This window comes from Gigantopelta aegis, chromosome 5, assembly GCF_016097555.1.
Source record: "Gigantopelta aegis isolate Gae_Host chromosome 5, Gae_host_genome, whole genome shotgun sequence".
Classification (NCBI taxonomy): Eukaryota; Metazoa; Mollusca; class Gastropoda; order Neomphalida; family Peltospiridae; genus Gigantopelta; species Gigantopelta aegis.
In genome coordinates this window covers 2,508,321-2,528,594 of record NC_054703.1, presented here as the reverse complement: position 1 = coordinate 2,528,594, position 20,274 = coordinate 2,508,321, and the positions used below count along the sequence as shown (strand labels likewise).

Here is a 20,274-nt window from a genome sequence, read left to right as displayed (position 1 = left end):
TGTCTCTCTCTCTTTCTCGTTCATGCCAGTGCACCGCAACTGGTATATCAATGACCGTGGTATGTACTACCCTGTCTGTGGGACGGTGCATATAAAAGATCAATTACTGATAATCGAAAAGAGTAGCCCATAAAGTTGTGACAGCAGGTTTCCTCGCTCAATATCTGTGTGGTCCTTAACCACATCTCTGATGCCATATAACCGTAAAGAAAATGTGTTGAGTGCATCGTTAAATAAAACATTTCTTTCTTTCTTTCTCTCTCTCTCTCTGTCTCTCCATATACTGGTACTTACATTGTTTGACTCTCAACATCTCATATACTGTTCGTCTTGGGTATCTTACTTTATCAGAAATGAGATTTCATTTTCGTCACTGCAACCTCAGCTGCATTTTACATTAGTGGGGAAATAACTCTTTGTTGTATAGCAGATTTTGTTCCCGACATAACATTTAATTTATCATCTATAAGAATCCACATGTATTCGATCAAAACCAAGTGTGCAGATAACTATGACCGAACTGTTGCGAATGGCAACAAAGACACCACACTATGATATTTGTGCCGCAATGTGTGACTCGAATAGAGGAATTGGACTTAAGGGTTACTTCCCTTGGCCGTACTTGAAGTGAGTATATTTTGGGTTCCTTACACCATTATAATGTCAATGGGTAATAATGTGGAATACCCATTCTGGAGTGCCAATTCACACTATGTATGTATGTATTGATGTACTGTACATGTATGTGGAGGTTGACATACTTATGTATGTAATGTATGTATGTATGTATGTATGTATGTATGTATGTATGTATGTATGTATGCATGCATGTAACATAGTTAGCCCGAGTACTCTGACTGTAAGAGAGCTAGACGGACATTTGGACAGTTATACGCTCTCATTACAGTCAGAGACCAACCTATTTATTTTTTTGGCAATTCCTGACTTGGTATGAGACGGCCCCTGTAACTGCTGCACAAGGCGGAATCACACAGTGGGCGATCACGTGATCTACGTCTCGAAATAGATCGCCGAGCTTTGTAATTATGGCAACGGAGTGTCACGAAGCGTAGCTGAATGTGGGTGCTGTCGGATTTCTTTCTGTAGTATGTGTATTAGTGATTAATATGTGGATTTTTTTTATCAGTTAACTCGAAAATGATCGATGTAAAGGTATTTGACGTCAAACATAGGATTGGTGTGGTATTAGAGCGGTAATCTTTGCCAACTTTTTGGTTGTTAGGAATTGCCAAAAAAATACATAGGTTGGTCTCTGACTGTAATAAGAACGTATAACTGTCCAAAGGTCCGTCTAGCTCTCTTACAGTCAGAGTACTCGGGCTAGTAACATAGTATGTATGATTTTATAATTTTTTAATTTGATTGGGGAGGGGGCATGACCCCCGTCCCTCCCTCCTCCTACGCCACTGAATTTGTTCGCTATAATTGTGACGTGTAGGCTTCAAAAAAACCCCGCTACTTTTGTTTGGAACATATTTTATTTTATAATGCACAAGTTATTCAACTTACGAGGCGCTCTTCTGTTATATATTTTATAACAATATAGGCGACTATAACCATTTTCAAGAATATAGACATTAAAAAGGGATCTTGTATATGTACTTTTCCACAGACAAGACAGGATATACCACGACGGTTGATATACCAATCGTGAAATATTGGTTGGGACAGGGAAAAAATATAATCGGAGATAGGAATTTACTTTTTTTTTTTTTTTCCAAAATAATGATGTTCCAGTGTTCTGTTGCAAGCATATTATATAATGCTAGGGTCACACTGTTGGCTAATATGACGGTTGCGTTGCAATTTTCCCCAACCAGCGTTTCTGCCAGAAAGAAATGTTTGGGTATAGCGCTATGGAACTGAATATTTACAATGGTTGTGCAGAATGCAACTAGTTGACGGGGGGGGGGGGGGGGGGGGGGGGGGGGGGGGGGGGGGGGGGGGGGGGGGGGGGGGGGGGGGGGGGGGGGGGGGGGGCGCTCCAGATTTTGCTTTTTAAGGTGCGGGGGTGCGGGTGCGATCGCGCTCGTACAGCGCACGTAATTTCAGTTTGACGAGTGTGAAAAACAGCGCACGTTACACTGAACAAACGGCGCATGTAAAATAGATGGGTATATTTATTTCCACTGTTCACAAAAATCAACAGTTTTCATAGCTCATTTAGCTGATAGGAAGATCCTTTTATTAAAAAATAATAATAATAATAAAAACATGCCAATGGCTTCCATGCAGTCGTTCAACTGGTATTTCTCTTTGTTGAATAAATCGGGAAATACTGGTTTAATAAACAAGTTTGTAGACGTACCAGTCAAAATCCAATCGGAGCTACACTGCCTATTTTATTTATTTTGGAGAGTGATTTTTCACTCGCCTTAGCATATTGAGGTGTGCGATTTTCCACTCGCCTATAATTTTCAAAACCCAAGGACTGGGGCTCCTCCCAGAAAGAAAAAGGTTTAGGGTTAGGGTTTAGAAAATCATACAGTAATGATAAGTCAATAATTTTGTCAAAATATCAACTTAAAAAAATAAAATCTGCCAAAAAAATTGGGTATGGCGCCATACCCGGTTTACCCTCAGGCAGAAACCCTGCCAACTGTCAAAGTTCGATGTATACGCTCAGATTAACAATTAATGGTTGTAGGAGTTATATACATAGTATACATGTACGACGAGAATCGAGTTGTAAGAGCGCTCGAAATAGCAACTGGACCGTTGTAGAAGTGACACCAGAAAGTTGGCCAACTTTGTGCTAGCACTTGGTAGTCTGACCCTTGCATTAGATAACTGTTGTGAATATAAGCTTTTAATTAAATAGCAATATGCTAAGGTCTCGTCGGACTCTATAGTTTGTAACCGGCCTCGGTGGCGGCGTGGTTAGGCCATCGGTCTACAGGCTGGTAGGTACTGGGTTCGGATCCCAGTCGAGGCATGGGATTTTTAAATCCAGATACCGACTACAGACGCTGAGTGAGTGTTCCGCAAGGCTCATTGGGTAGGTGTAAACCACTTGCACCGACCAGTGATCCATAACTGGTTCAACAAAGGCCATGGTTTGTGCTATCCTGCCTGTGGGAAGCGCAAATAAAAAATCCCTTGCTGCTAATTGGAAAGAGTAACCCATGTAGTGGCGACAGCGGGTTTCCTCTCAAACTCTGTGTAGTCCTTAACAATATGTCTGACGCCATATAACCGTAAATAAAATGTGTTGAGTGCGTCATTAAATAAAAATTTCTTTCTTTCTTTCTTTCTTTCTATAGTTTGTAAACCTTACGGCGTATTTATTTTACTATTAGAGGTGTTTTTTGATCATTGAAATTGAAAATTAGTTAGGGGACATGTATTGCTTTATCAGCATAGCTGTATGGGCTCCCATTTTTGTAGTGTGTTAGGATGTTTTTTTGCCCGAATCTGGATAACAACAATTATTCATATTAGCATTACTGCCAAACATCTGTATAGGGTTGGAAATGAATCACTACGTATTTGTACATGGACTACAACTAATTTTGAAGGGAGAATGATGGAAATACATGGAAAAAATATCTCAGGTTAGCACATTTCCCCCGAATATCTCTACTGTTTTTGCCCTAATTTAAAGATTTGCTCCAGCACTCGGGAGTGGGGTTGCCCCCCCCCCCCCCCAACCCCCTGTATCGTACGCTTATGTTTAGCGGTACTCTCAGCATGCATGTTTGTTTGTTTTTCCACAGGGGTGATCACGACCACTATAAAAAGCTGACGATGACCAGGGTTGACCCGAGTGAGTATTCTTTATATCGGGGTGGGGGGTGGGGGCGTGTACAGGAGCGAGTCTAGACAATGGCGACAGAGGTTTATAGGAGGGTCGAGTCATTTTCTCTCGCAAAATATATATTGAAAAAAAGCAAAAATTGCTTGAGCAGGGAAAGGTTTCGACCCCCGAACACCCCCCCCCCCCCCTGCACACGCGTCTAGAGGGGGTGGGCAACCACACTATGAGTCGCGTTATGGGACAAGAAAATATGAAAGGTGGTGGATGTAAAACGGTGTAATTGAGAGGGCATAGACCAGGGTTTTAGATTGGGTTGGAACCCATTATGGGGGGGGGGGGGGGGGGGGGCAACCCACACTATGCATGTATGTATGTGATTTTATAAAATTTAATACAGTAAAAAAAAAGAAGAAAAAAAAAAGGTATGATTGAGGAGACATGGCCTCCGTGCCCCTCCCCCTCTCGCTACGCCACTGCATGCACCCCCACCCCCGTGTTACGCCAGTGTTCTTAATACGTTTTCTCACTCGAATCTAATTTTACGTCTTGAATTATATTTTATTTTGCTCTTTGAATCTTCTTTCTCGCTGGAACCTTGTAATTACAGCGACTGTCGGATTGCGGACAGTGTCCTCGGATTTCTGACATTGTTAAGATGTTGCCGACCGACAGAGTCTTTTTAACGAACACAATTACATATTGTATACATTTTCTTATATAAAATGTCTGTGTGTGTATTTTCAGTATGCCTAAGCAGTGTTTCCTTGTAATATGTATTATTCTATTATTGGGAGGTAAAATCTAGTTTGGGCAACCACAAATGTTAGGACGACCACAAACATATTGAATAAGTTTCAGGAACTCAGCTGTCTCCTTAAAACGGCAATGTCGGGTTAAAAATAACAGCAACACCCCAACACCCCAGCCACCCACCCCAACACTTCACACACACACACACACACACTCCACACACACACACACACACACACACACACACACACACACGCACGCACACACGCACGCACACACACACATGAATACACACACACGCACACACACACACACCACACACACACACACACACATGAATACGCACACACACACACACACACACACACACACACTGTGACGGTACATGCTCTTAATTTTGTTTTCGCCTGTGGCGATATTAATTGTTTTAGAAGGCCGTGTGCAGTTCCAAATGCACTTAGCTAGGTGGGCAACTTGTTACGTAATACTTCTGCGCGATGGTCGTCTAATACACACCCAGCCCAGGTGCGGAGCCATGTGGCCAGTAGTTACGTAATACCTCTGCGATTGCGGTTTTTACAACCGTGATTTGGCGACGATGGCGTCAGTAAGTCTGGCGATCAAAGAGAAAAATGCGTCTCTGGGAGAGGTGGAATATCAGATGATAGGGGGAGGACCGCCTTGTACCCCCAGGCGATATTCTGATTTTTATAATAAATAGCTAGAATTTTAGAGTTATGATGAGAAGCAAAAAGGACGGCTCCCAGGGAACGTAGTCTGCTCTGTTGTATAACCTTGATGTGATTGATGTGATTGATGTGATTGTAATTCCTTTATTAATTAACTTCTCCTAGAATCGTTTCTCAATTATCACACGTGTGGGTGTTGTGTCACGGTGAAGTGATTAGCATATTGTGTAAACTAGACACCTAGAGATTAACTAATTAAGTGATCAGTTCTGGGTTGTTATTATTGTTGTTATTAATTAACTACTGCGGCTGTACATTTGTCAGCGTAGGTTAATACAGATTCCAAAGTGTATTGTGTTTTTGTTGTGTTTTCTAGTGAACTAAACGTGCTATATAATATATACTTTATATAAGATCGTATCTCTGATCCTACCTAGACGAGCCAAGGCGGTTTTGAACTGCCTGTTACAGAGAGATCTAATAGATATACAGTTATGAGAGATATTTGGACAATCTTGTTTTATTCAGTTACGGGTATTAAAGAATCCCCGTGACAGGAGTAGAAAATTGGGGCGGTCGTCCCGGATCTGAAACGGGACAGGCATATTTAAAAAAAGTATTGTTTGTAAATGGGGGCTTTATAAATTAATTTTACAATTTAACTAGAAGTAGCAACGTTGTTCACTAGAAAATTAATTAATATTAAGTGCGTCATATCTAAACATGGATAAGAATTTGCTGGATAGGCCTACGCTCAGTGTAGTGGAGATTAAGCGAGCACGTAAGGCCGAGTTAGTTGAAATCGCGGGTGAGCGAGAAATTGACTTAACATCAGCTAAAACCTTAGGAGATATAAGGACAATTATTATCCAGGAAGTTTTTGGTGACAGTCCTGTTATGGAAGACAGTGAGATTGTTCCAGAGATAGGGATAAATGAGTTAAGTGTGGAACAACAATTAGCTTTTAAAAAGCTTGAGTACGAAAGAGAAGAACGTGCATTAGATAGAGAGAGAGATAGAGAAGATAGAGAGAGAGATAGAGAAGATAGAGAGAAGAGATAGAGAGAGAGAGAGAGAAAGAGAAGAGAGGGATAGATAGAAAGAAGATAGAGATAGAGAAAGGGAAGAGAGGGATAGAGAGAGGGAGAGAGAAAGAAGATAGAGATAGAGAAAAAGAAGATAGGGATAGAGAGAGAGAGAGAGAGAGAGAGAAGAGAGGGGTAGAGAAGAGAGAGATAGGGATAGAGAATTCCAGTTAGAAAAATTAAAAGTGGAACATGAGTTAAAGTTGAATACTGATGAAGTTAGACGAGAGGCAGGAAATGGTTTTAACATGTCCGAGGCTTATAGATCACTGCCTGTATTTGATGACCAGGAGGTAGATATGTTCTTTCAACGTTTTGAACGAGCCGCTAAGCAGCTAAATTGGCCGCAGTCTAAGTGGACATTGTTAGCCGTGTCTAAGTTTAATGGGAAGGCTAGCGTAGCTTATAATTCAATGAGTGATGAGCGAGCAAGTCAGTACGACCTAGTTAAGGCGGCAGTGTTGAGGGCGTATGAATTACGACCTGAGGATTATCGGTTACGGTATAGCGAGTTGAGAAAAACGCAGGGTCAGTCTTATAGTGAGTTTGTGGCTAAGAAGGCAGGGATGTTTGATAAATGGGTGGTGTCTCATCAGGTAGAGTCATATACCGAGTTACGGAAGTTGTTGATCTTACAGGACATTAAAAATGGATTACCAGTTAGCATACGTATTCACTTAGAGGATCGTGAAGTCAAAAAGATAGAGGAGGCAGGCATAGTGACAGATGATTACGTGTTAATACACAAAGCTCAGGCAGTACCGGGTAGCTCTTTACAACAGGGTGATAAGAAGAAATTTCAGCTAGGTTTTTCCCGGGAAAGTAACTATCGGGGAGAGTCATCTAGTTGGTCAGCTAGTCAGGCAAGGAATGCACCTGGTGGGCAAAGTAAGGATAGACTTGCAATATCAGCCAATGCACGAACTTTTCGTCCACATTGCAGTTACTGTAAAAAGGATAACCATCTTATCGGGGACTGTTTTAAAAGGAAACGCGATAATGCGCAAGTGGTCGGTTTAGTGAGGTCAGCTCCGTTAGTGAGAGAGTTAATGGTTAGTCCCATGGCAGAGAAAGTAAATCCGTATGTGTCCACTGGTATGGTTTGTGATGTGAAACAAGAATTGAGTCCTAAGGCAATATCAATCTATAGAGATACCGGGTGTAGTCAGAGCCTGATCACGCAAGAGTTTTTAGCTGGTATTGAGAATTCAGATACTGGACGTAGTTTGGCTTTAACCTCGGTTACTGGAGAAAATATGGTTGTTAGGTTACATAAGGTTTTCTTGTGTTCGAAGTTTGTGACGGGACCAGTCATTATGGGTGTTGTGAAGGACTTGCCTTTTGAAAACATAGGAGTTTTGTTGGGTAATGATTTGACTAGTCAATGTTGTCAGCCGCAATGTGACCAATTGTTAATTGAAGACAGCCCTTTACCCATAGAAGAGTGTGAGGTTGATGAGACTAGATATCCTGCGTGTGTAATGACTAGGGCTGTGGCCAGTAGGTTAGCACGAGACCCAGAGGATATTTGTGATTTGTCTGATACGTGTGTGAGCCATGAAATTGGAGTGGATGAGGTTATCAGTAAAATGGTAGATAAGTCAACTGAGGAATTAAATGTGGTGGAACCTGTTGATCTCCCGCAGAGGGGAAATGAACCAGTTGTGTTTGATAGGGGGGACTTACATTGTAATAGACAAGAGTTAATCCTAGAGCAGGGGGCTGACCCAAGTTTGTTGGCAGCTCGCACTACATTGTTAACTGAGGGTGAGATGGAGGATCAGATGTCAGGGTATTATATGGACATGGGAGTGTTAATGAATAAGAGTGTGGAAAAGGTTGTGCCTGATAGTGAGGAATGTGTGACAAGATGTAGAATTGTGATGCCCTCTAAGTACCGTCCGTCATTGTTATTGTTAGCACATGAGGACGTGTTTGCTGGCCACTTAGGGCGGAATAAAACTCATGGTAAACTTGCCTCAGAGTTTTATTGGAAGGGAATGTTTGCAGATGTCAGTAAGCATTGTATGTCATGTCATGTGTGTCAGGTTGTGGGCAAACCAAATCAGCTAATTCCTCCCTATCCCCTGCAGAAGGTTCCCATAGTTGGGGAAGCCTTTTCAAAAGTGTTGATAGATGTCGTGTGGCCATTACCGAAAACGCGTTCAGGCAACCAATTCTTGTTAACAATTATGTGCTTAACTACGCGTTTTCCAGAGGCGATTCCCTTAAGGAAGGTTACTGCGTCGGTTGTAGCTAGTGCGCTGCTTAAGTACTTTACGTACACAGGTTTACCAGGTGAAATTCAAAGCGACCGGGGTACGAACTTTATGAGCAAGTTAATCCAGCAAGTACTGTCTATGTTAGATATACGACAGATTCGTTCTGCTGCATTCCACCCTGAGAGCCAGGGCGCCATAGAACGTTTCCACCAGAGCATGAAAAGTATGCTTCGCTGCCATTGTTTCGACAATGGTACTGACTGGGGCCAGTCAATTCCTTTCGTGTTGTTCGCAGCACGGGATGCTAAGCAAGAATCCTTAGGATTCACCCCATTTGAGTTGGTCTATGGGCATTCAGCCCGAGGCCCTCTCAAATTGGTAAAAGATAGTTGGTTAGACAAGGATAATGCCGAAAACCTTCTGATTTATGTAGGGAGAGTTAGAGATAGGTTGTGGCAGGCGACCGAACTGGCTAGGAAGCATCTGAGCTATGCTCAGAGCAAAATAAAATCAGTGTTTGATAGGAAGGCTAAGAGTCGGGAATTTAAACCAGGGGATAAAGTGCTGCTGTACCTTCCCATTAAACGGGGTTCATTACAGAACCGGTATTTCGGTCCCTATGTTGTGCACAAACGGGTTAATGAGACAGGGTATGTGATAAACACTCCTGATAGGGTTAGGAAAAGTAGGTATTGTCACATCAATTTGCTAAAAGGTTATTTTGACAGACTGTCGATAGTTCCAGTGTTGCCTGTCCAAATTGAGAGTCACTCAATTTCCTGTGATGACGTCAAGACTGCGGAGATCAAATTAACCAACAGCCAGATTCTAGCAGACTTGAGTTCCTATCTACAGCACCTTGACAGCCCCCAGCGAGCAAAGCTGACTACGTTGATACAAGACAATGTTTCCATTTGTCAGGACTTTCCAACGGTTACCAATACTTTAATCCAGGATGTGCACTTGGAACCCAACGCTACACCGATTCGACAGCATGCCTATCGGATAAATCCTGTAAAACGTGCGGCACTAAAAAAAGAGATAGATTACATGTTGGAACACGACATTCTGGAACCATCAAACAGTCAGTGGGCATCACCTGTTATTCTGATTCAAAAGGGAGATAACAGTTTCCGGTTGTGCGCTGACCTAAGTCGCGTGAATCAACTCATCAAGGCAGATGCCTACCCTCTACCCCGCCTTGACGATTGCATCGACCGAGTTGGACACGCGCAATACATCACCAAATTGGACCTACTGAAGGGTTTTTATGCCATTCCGTTAACGGAGGAAGCTAAGGACATTCTGGCGATCATCACACCTGACGGCCTCTTCCAATTCCGAGTGATGCCGTTTGGTTTGAAGACTGCTCCTGCTGCCTTTCAAAGGATGATGAACCAGGTGTTATCTGATTTAGAAAACGTCAGTGTGTATCTGGACGATGTGGTGTTAGCCACCGACACTTGGGATGAACATTTAACCAGGTTACAACTAATATTCAGTCGCCTACAGAAAGCTAACTTGACTGTGAACCTGGGCAAATGTGAATTCGTGAGAGCTTCAGTGACCTACTTAGGTCATACTGTCGGACATGGTTGCGTCGCCCCACTGCAGGCCAAGACACTAAGCATCAGCCAGCACCCTGCACCGACCAACCGTCGTGAAGTTCGCCGGTTCCTTGGTATGGCCGGTTATTATCGTCGTTTCTGTGCTAGATTTGCGACGCCCCCATCACCTCGCTGCTAAAGAAGGAAACGAAGTTCCAGTGGTCAGATGAATGCGAGAAGTCATTTAACCGTCTCAAGCAGATGCTCTCCTAGTCTCCCGTGATGGCAGCACCAGACTACCGAATGCCGTTCAAGCTAGCTGTGGATGCAAGTGACGTGGGAGCTGGAGCTGTGCTGTTCCAGGAAGACGAAAATGGACTGCACCATCCTGTAAGTTTCTTCTCGAAAAAGTTTGACAAACACCAGGTGAACTATTCCACTATAGAGAAGGAAGCTTTGGCCATGGTACAAGCTCTGAAGCATTTTCAGATCTACGTGAAATCGGCAGTGCACCAAGTGGTGGTCTTTACTGATCATAATCCGCTTACTTTCATTCACAGAATGAAAGCCACCAACCAGAGAGTTTTGAGGTGGAGTCTTCTTCTGCAAGAATACCCAATTACCATTGAACATATCAAGGGCACATCCAATGTAATCGCTGATGCCCTGTCCCGAAGTTGAACGTTATGATAATGTGTTGACATTCTTGATTTCTGTTTTGTTTATATATATTTTATTTGTATACCAGGGACTCAGAGACTCAGTGTGATTACTGGTAGTCACCTTATTATTACTTGTGTTATAAATGCCTGTATGCGTCGGTTAACGCACCTTTTTGTTTTAATGTAGTATATTTCCCTATTCCTAGAGTAGAGGAAATATCCTTTTTGAGGTGGGTGTGTGTGACGGTACATGCTCTTAATTTTGTTTTCGCCTGTGGCGATATTAATTGTTTTAGAAGGCCGTGTGCAGTTCCAAATGCACTTAGCTAGGTGGGCAACTTGTTACGTAATACTTCTGCGCGATGGTCGTCTAATACACACCCAGCCCAGGTGCGGAGCCATGTGGCCAGTAGTTACGTAATACCTCTGCGATTGCGGTTTTTACAACCGTGATTTGGCGACGATGGCGTCAGTAAGTCTGGCGATCAAAGAGAAAAATGCGTCTCTGGGAGAGGTGGAATATTAGATGATAGGGGGAGGACCGCCTTGTACCCCCAGGCGATATTCTGATTTTTATAATAAATAGCTAGAATTTTAGAGTTATGATGAGGAGCAAAAAGGACGGCTCCCAGGGAACGTAGTCTGCTCTGTTGTATAACCTTGATGTGATTGATGTGACTTTAAATATTTTAATACTGTATTATACCAATATTCTTTAGACAGTGTCTTCGGTCATCTGACGAAGTAAATCGTAGACTTTTTGTTCTAACATTATAGAGTATTTGGTAATATAAAGCTTAGCCAGTCATCCTAGAAGACCTAGGTAAACTGTAGGTTATTGTCTTTATTTTGATAGGTACCAGTATTAATTCTGTGTTACAAGGTTACTGAATGAGTAGTTAAGGGTTAATTAAAAATTAACCAGTTAGGAATAGTGTTGTAATTCCTTTATTAATTAAGTTCTCCTGGCAGCGTTTCTCAATTATCACACGTTACTGAACGAGTAGTAAGGGTTAATTAAAAATTAACCAGTTAGGAATAGTGTTGTAATTCCTTTATTAATTAACTTCTCCCAGACGCGTTTCTCAATTATCACACGTGTGGGTGTTGTGTCACGGTGAAGTGATTAGCATATTGTGTAAACTAGACACCTAGAGATTAACTAAATAAGTGATCAGTTCTGGGTTGTTATTAATTAACTACTGCGGCTGTACATTTGTCAGCATAGGTTAATACAGATTCCAAAGTGTATTGTGTTTTTGTTGTTTTTTCTAGTGAACTAAACGTGCTATATAATATATACTTTATATAAGATCGTATATCTGATCATACCTAGACGAGCCAAGGCGGTTTTGAACTGCCTGTTACAGAGAGATCTAATAGATATACAGTTATGAGAGATATTTGGACAATCTTGTTTTATTCGCTTTCTGTTGATTCATGGTAAGAAAAACCCCAAGAACAAAGAACAAACGAACGAACAACAGTGTCTTGCAATTTAATTTTCTTCCCCAAAACGCGTCATTCTTCTCTTTCTGTTGATTCATGGTTAGAAAAAAACCAAGAACAAAGAACAAACGAACGAACAACAGTGTCTTGCAATTTAATTTTCTTCCCCAAAACGCGTCATTCTTCGCTTTCTGTTGATTCATTGTTAGAAAAAACCCACAAGAACAAAGAACAAACGAACGAACAACAACAGTGTCTTGCAATTTAATTTTCTTCCCCAAAACGCGTCATTCTTCGCTTTCTGTTGATTCATGGTTAGAAGAAAACCAAGAACAAACGAACGAACAACAGTGTCTTGCAATTTAATTTTCTTCCCCCAAAACGCGTCATTCTTCGCTTTCTGTTGATTCATGGTTAGAAGAAAAAAAAACCAAGAACAAAGAACAAACGAACGAACAACAGTGTCTTGCAATTTAATTTTCTTCCCCAAAACACGTCATTCTTCGCTTTCTGTTGATTCATAGTTAGAAAAAAAAACCTACAACGAAGAACAAACAAACAAACGAACAACAGTGTCTTGCAGTTTAATTTTCTTCCCATTACGCGACATTCTTCGCTAGCTGTTGGTCGATATTTCCTATCTAGATAACATGAACTACATGCTGTTGGCCATGTGGATGCCGACGGAGTTGGGTTAGATGGTTCGTCTGAGATGCAGGATCACACGGCAGCTAATCTACTAGTGCACGGGGCACATTATGTCAATACTATTCTTTACGTGCACAGCGAGTTGCTTCCCTCCATATAACATATTTAAAATGGCGGGGTACTTTTGACGGTTGTCGTTGGAATATTAATTTTTTTAATACTTCAGTCGGGATTTAGTGAATACGGTAGGTTATACATTTTTGGTTTGTGTCCATTTGTTGCACTATTTCGGTTGAGAAACGTTTAAAACAAGGTGCCACAAGTTTTGAATACCAGCTACATATAGTGCGAGTGCGAGTGCGAATAATTTTTACATGTTCATATACAATTAGAGGTTTGAGCCTGTCCGTCCCGGGGCCTGTCTCTGGATAGAAGGGGCTTGTCCCGGGACAGAAAAAAATTAAGCGGACAATTTTAAAATTTACATCCAAAAATTAAATAGTGGGCCTTTAAAATTTTAATGCGCATCTCTAATATAATTAATAAAACAAATTCTACTCATTAAATTTGGTCGCTAGATTAGATCGGGTGGTCAAAAAGAAATTAGATAAGATCAGTGGCCTGACTCGGTGTGGAGGGGGGAGGGTGTAGAGTTGAAAATGGGCAGAAGTTTGAAAATAGCAATTAGTAAAAACGTTAATAGAATTTTTTTTAAAAAGATAAAAAAAAGTTACAAGCCAAAAATAAAAAGAATTGACTGCTCGGTCGAGAGGATCGGACTATTTAATAATATTAAAAAAAGAAAGTAATTTCGACAAACGTTTGAACGAAGGTCTAAAAGTTTAAAGTCCGATCTATATGTCCACGTGAGTGGCCTCGTTAAGGTCGTTAGGGTGCACAGCTTGTAGGGACGAGATGGGTTGCATCCCGTCAAGAAAACCCCTAGATTGACAGTCAGTAGACGTTGAAGGTGTAGTGCTGTGCTGAAATACAGATCTTGAGAAGCCGGATCCGTCTGAAGGAGAGAGAGAATCAGACTAGGGTATAGTCCAGTCGTCATGGGTTGGTATAGTGGTGCGGCCGACCCCGCTTCCTATTTCTTCTTAGAGCGGGGCGGTCAATCTTCCAGTGCTGCTAGGACAGGCTCGGACATGTAGAGACTACACGCGAACAACCGTGGCATTCTGCAGAATGGCCGTCATACGAGTCACGAAAAAATAAGTCGACATACTCAGCCGGAGAAATGACGTGGAGGCAAGGAATCTCGCTAAAAAAGAATCCAACCTGGTGGTGCAGACTGTCGAAACGAGAAGCGTTCCAGCGTTCAATCAGTTCCAATGGCCACATACATCCCAGTAGAAAACTTCACTTCGCTGACAAAAACAACGAAGTGAAGGATCCCCAAGTCGAGCCGCGAAAGCACCTGCAGTGTGCACAAGCGAAACAAACACGTCTTACCGCGTCGAGCTCCAGACATATAGTGCGTGCAACAAGCTTCGGATGTAGAAGAAGCACACATTATACGTGCCTTCGGACTACTAATATACTAAACTGTACATAGAGGCTGTTTCGTGGGATTTTACGAATACAATTTTTATGTCTACTCGTGATGTGTGAAAACCATATTTTCACGAATTGCGTAGCAATAAGTGAAAATATGGTTTTCACACATCACGTGTTGACATAAAAATCGTATTCGAAAAAACAACCGTGAAATGATCTATTTATTATATACATCTTTTCTAGTTTTTGCGGGGGGCGGGGTGATAATGACTTTCGCTGATCCTATCGAAAATACGTAATGCCATGATATATTTCATCCGGTTGAACGTTTGTTAAAAATTTACTTGATGGTATTTTTAAAAGAAATACGAACAAATAGTATCTTTATTTAATTAATAATTACTTAATAATACTGCTGTGCAAACATGATTTCTATATTTTTACTGTACCGTAGCTAAAATACAGTGAAAATATGACTTTTCACCGAATATCACCTTTATGGTTTCTGTAGGTCTGTATATTTCATTGCTATGTATATAATAAAACAAAATATTCTTTGAAAATATACTTGTAGCCAAATCTATAGCGTTTATCCTGGGACGGAGAACGTGGGAGTTTTGGTACGAAGAGGAACGAGAGACGGCTGGTCTACACAACATCGTTATTAGTTCCACCGTGCAGTACGTATCTCTTACTTATATGGCAGCAGCCGATGATTAATTTGTGCTCTAGTTGTGTCGTTAAACAAATGAAACTTTTAGTGAACGTACACATTTTTCATATTCACGTGGATCGGGACGTAGCCCAGTGGTAAAGTGCTCGCCTTTTGCGCGATCGGTCTGGTATCGATCCCCGTCGGTGGGCCCACTGGTATATCAAAGGTTGTGGTATGTGCTGTTCTGTTTGTGGGATGGTGCATATAAAAAATCTCTTGCTACTAATGGAAAAATGTAGCGGCTTTCCTCTCTGAGACTATATGTCGAAATTACCAAATGTTTGACATCCAATAGCATGTATCGGGTTTCCTCTCCAAGACTATATGTCAAAATTACCAAATGTTTGACATCCAGTAACATGTAGCGGGTTTCCTCTCCAAGACTATGTCAAAATTACCAAATGTTTGACATCCAATAGCCGATGATTAATAAATGTGCTCTAGTGGTGTCGTTAAACAAAATGTGCTCTTGTGGTGTCATATTCACGTGGTCTAAGATCGATCCCCGTCGGTTGTCCCATCGGGCTGTAGCTTGTAACATTCCCGTCAGTGATGTTACAAAGTATGTGGTATGTGCTACCCTGTCTGTGGGATAGTGCATATAAAAGATCCCTTGCTGGCGGCAGCATGATTCCTGTCTTATTATCTGTGTGGTCCTTAGCCACCGTAATTAAAATCTATTGAGTGCATCCATAATTTTTTTTATTCATTTATTTTTTCTCTCCAAGGGACGGACACCATCCAAGTATTCACAAAGTATGTTCAACCTTTGACCTCGCTATTGAATATCTCACAACGCCCTCTGTCGTTGAAAAGATAGAACGGATTTGGGTGATGGGTGGCTCACAGAATTATCAAGTAAGAGTTTTAAGATCTTATTTCTCTTTATAATTTACCGGCCTCGGTGACGTCGTGGTTAGGCCATCAGTCTACAGGCTGGTAGGTACTGGGTTCGGATTCCAGTCGAGGCATGGGATTTTTAATCCAGATACCGACTCCAAACACTGAGTGAATGCTCAACAAGGCTCAATGAGTAGGTGTAAACCACTTGCACCGACCAGTGATCCATAACTGGTTCAACAAAGGCCATGGATTGTGCTATCCTGCCTGTGGGAAGCGCAAATAAAAGATTCCTTGCTGCTAATTGGAAAGAGTAGTCCATGTAGTGGCGACAGCGGGTTTCCTCTCAAACTCTGTGTGGTCCTTAACCATATGTCTGACGCCATATAACCGTAAATAAAATGTGTTGAGTGTGTCGTTAAATAAACATTTCTTTCTTTTTTCTCTTTATAATCCTTCTTTTTTCTTTTTACAATCCTTCCTTCCCCCTTATTATTTTAGGCTGTATACGTATAACAATGACCCTTGTGTGTGTACAGGGCTTCTAGATTATGGTAGTCCCACTCCCATGGCTAGTGAATTTCAGTGTTGGGCTAATAAATAACTATTATTGCCATGCCCGACGGCTAGTGAAAAGAAACTTGTCAAATGCTGCAGTTAAGTCTATTTTGTAAATATGAATATCCTGCCCCTACCCCACCACTCAATGTTAGTGTTTTTAAGCTCTGTCTCCCTCTTTGGGTGACATATCCGATTATTAATATTAATTAGTAAATTACGGTAGTAAAAGTACAGTAGGGCTAGTGAATTTTTAATGGTTTCTAGTAAATTTTTAAAACCACTGATCCCATGGCTAGTGGATTATATAAAAAAAATCTAGAATCCCTGGTGTGTGTGTGTGTGTGGGGGGGGGGGGGGAGTGTGTATTGTGGTGTATGTGGTGTACAGGGATTGATTCAAGGGAGGGGAATTGTCCCTCTAAACACAATTAAAGGCATACTGTCACAGATTTAAGGATCTTATTTCTCTAAAAATGGATAATAAATTTAAATTACATTAATTGTTGGAAACCAAATCTAGCTATCGCATCACCTTAACTGAACCATGATGAAGTAAAATCCATGTCAACCCTCTCGGCAATTTTAGTTTTTAATTATGGACCATTGCCATAATTCAATTATTATTTTTTACAAAATATCATTAATAAATGAAGTATGATGGTTATGAAAATGTTTGAATAAAGTACATTTAGGGACAAATCAAATTATTTTTGTTCAGGTAATACTTTGTTAGACCATTAAATAGGTCAGTGGTCTGTAAAAATATGCCTTTAAAGTCCTCCTTTTTAACAATTTGTTTACAATTTTCATTGAAGTTACCTTTTCAGGGAATTGGTTGTGTGCCCTTTTGCCCCTGATATCCTTCTTGAAATATTTCGTGGGTCTGCCCAAGTGGGTGCGTAGAAGTGAATATGTGTAAATATTCATCAAAATAGCAACCTATTGAAGATAACATGGGAGTTCTAGAGGTAAATGTTTTCAATACCCGATATTTTAGGTGTTTTCTGGGCATTTTAAAATAAATTTTACTATCATTTAGAAAGTGGTTGATGGTTTCTTTTCCTCAGAGGGCGGGAAAGTAGCGCAGTGGTAAAGCGTTCGCTTGATGCGCGGTCGGTCTAGGGTCGATCCCCGTCGGTGGACCCATTGGGCTATTTCTCATTCCAGCCAGCGCATCACGACTGGTATATCAAAGGCGGTGGTATGTGCTTTCCTGTCTGTGGGATGGTGCATATAAAAGATCCCTTGCTGCTAATCGAAAAGAGTAGCCCATGAAGTGGCGACAGCGGGTTTTCTCTCTCAATATCTGTGTGGTCCTTAACCATATGTCCGACGCCATATAACCGTAAATAAAATGTGTTGAGTGCGTCGTTAAATAAAACATTTCCTTCCTTCCTTTTCCTCAGATCGCTGTCAATCATAAGGCATGCAACAGACTATATCTAACTAGGATATTTGGCGATTTTGAAGCTGATGTCTTTTTTCCTGAATTTGAAGAGAAATTTAGAAAAATCAGGTAAAAATAACTTACAGTAAATTTCATAGCACGAAAAAGGGGGTTCCCCGCGGGATGGACTATAGTACTGTGAATCAGTACTAACCGACCAACTTTCGATTACACAATCGCTTAGAATTATATAAACTAAGGATTTGAATTGTTAGTACTGCACCTATTGTATTCGCTAGGTTTACCTTTATTTAGCCCCCCCCCCCCCCCCCCAACCTCTTTACATACTCATGAAAACAAACAAAGCACAGCAAATTTATATCTGTTTCATTATCTAAACTGTTGGAAACAACACAGCGCCAATCGATTATGGATTTTTGTAATCGATCGTCACATTGGCTGCGTTCAACCGATGAGTTTTCGGGCACAGCAGAAGTAAGTACGATGAGTTTTCGGGCACAGCAGAAGTAAGTAGACATTGGGGGGGGGGGGGGGGGGGTAGGTGGGAGTGGTGGTGATAGATCAAGGGCGCAAAGCAAAGTTTCTAGGGGGTTCAGGGATCTGTTATCCCGTAAAATTTTGAAAACTAGATGTCCTGAAATACAAGTAAAATTCATCTCTGCCTTAAGATTTACTATTCGGAATTTTGTTTTGAGATATTTTATTAATCAAAAGGATTGCACAACAGGCAGAGCCTATATAAGTGCTCTCCTAAACAAGATGGACATCAGACAATATTCATAATCATATATATCTAAAGCATAATAGCAAAGTCTAATGGCATAAAATATTTAACAATTTTTTTTTTTAATATATAGTAATAAAAGGTAGAGAATTCGGAATTATTGGTAGGAGGGCTAACCCCCCCCCCCCCCCCCCCCCCCCCCCCCCCCCCCCCCCCCCCCCCCCCCGCTCCGACGTGCCTGGTTTTGGATTATAATCGATCATTGGAACAGTATTAAACGAGCTTTCGTTTCCTATCATGTTTATGTCCCGAGTGAAATAAATTTCAATTGTCACGAGCTTTAGCGAGTGACAATGAAAATTAGTTCACGAAGGACATAAACATGATACGAAATGGTAGCGAGTTTAATATCCTATTCATTACCCATAATTATCTTTATTTATATCACTCATCTCGTTTCGTTGACGTTCCTGTAAGGTTGTGCACCAATTGATGACGTCATCGTGTGACGTCAAAGGTGTTACGTCCCGCTTGGCGTTCTGGTGGGACGTATCACTTTGATATGTACCAAGGTATTTTTAACAATATGGGTAATAACAAAGTGATACGTCCCACTAGAATGCCAAGTGGGACGTAACTCTTTTGACGTCACACGATGACGTCACCGAGTGGCGTACTGCAACCTTACAGGAACGTCAACGAAACGAGATGAATGATATAAATTAAGATCGATTATGGGTAATAAATAGTGTATTAAACTCGCTGTCATTTCGTATCATGTTTATGTCCCTCGTGAAATAATTTCATTATCAATCGCTAAAGCTCGTGAAAATTGAAAATTATTTCACTGGGGACATAAACATGATACGAAATGAAAGCTCGTTTAATATCCTATAAATACCATACCATACCGTACCGTACCGTAGTACCGTACCGTAGTACCGTACCGTACCATATCATATTACCTGATATATTATTTTACACTGATATTTACCGTTTGGTTCTGTTGTTGTTTTTCAGTTGCAGTGACGCCCACATTTATGAAGACAATGGAGTGCAATACTGTTTTGAAGTCTATAAAAAACTTTGACTTATCGAAGAAGTGGGGGTGGGTTCGGGTAGGGGACGTAACCCAGTGGTAAAGCGCTCGCCTGATGCACGGTCGGTCTAGGATCGATCCCCGTCGGTTGGCCCAATGAGCTAATTCATGGTCCAGCTAGTGCAGGAGGGTACGGCCATGATAGCCCGGTGGTAAAGCGCTTGCTTGATGCGCGGTCGATTTGGGATCGATCCTTGTTGGTGGGCCCATTGGGCTATTTCTCATTCCAGCCAGCGCACCACGACTGGTATATCAAAGGCGGTGGTATGTGCTTTCCTGTTTGTGGGATGGTGCATATAAAAGATCCCTTGCTACTAATTGAAAAATGTAGCAGGTTTCCTTTCCAGGCTATATGTCAAACAAAGTGGGGGTGGGTAGGGAGGGTTCGGGTGGGGGACATAGTCCAGTGGTAAAGCGCTTGACTGGTGCACAGTTGGTCAAGGAACGATCCCCATCGGTGGGCCCATTGGGCTATTTCCCATTCCAGCTAGTGCACCACGACTGGCATATCAACGGTCGTGGTATTTTCTCTCCTGTCTGGATGGTGCATATAGAAGATCCCTTGCTACTAATCCAAGAGATTCAGTCGAATCCA

General features: G+C 41.5%; 1 protein-coding gene across 1 annotated transcript; it reads left to right on the top strand.

Annotated features, from left to right (window-relative positions):
• Positions 1 to 411: 411 nt before the first annotated feature.
• On the top strand, positions 412 to 19,970 carry LOC121373679 (dihydrofolate reductase-like). The gene is made up of 6 exons (XM_041500401.1): positions 412 to 627; positions 3,738 to 3,787; positions 14,908 to 15,013; positions 15,777 to 15,906; positions 17,855 to 17,964; positions 19,601 to 19,970. The coding sequence occupies exons 1-6, from the start codon at positions 512 to 514 to the stop codon at positions 19,668 to 19,670; spliced, it is 582 nt and encodes a 193-aa protein (XP_041356335.1). The 5' UTR covers positions 412 to 511; the 3' UTR covers positions 19,671 to 19,970.
• The last annotated feature ends 304 nt before the right edge of the window (positions 19,971 to 20,274 follow it).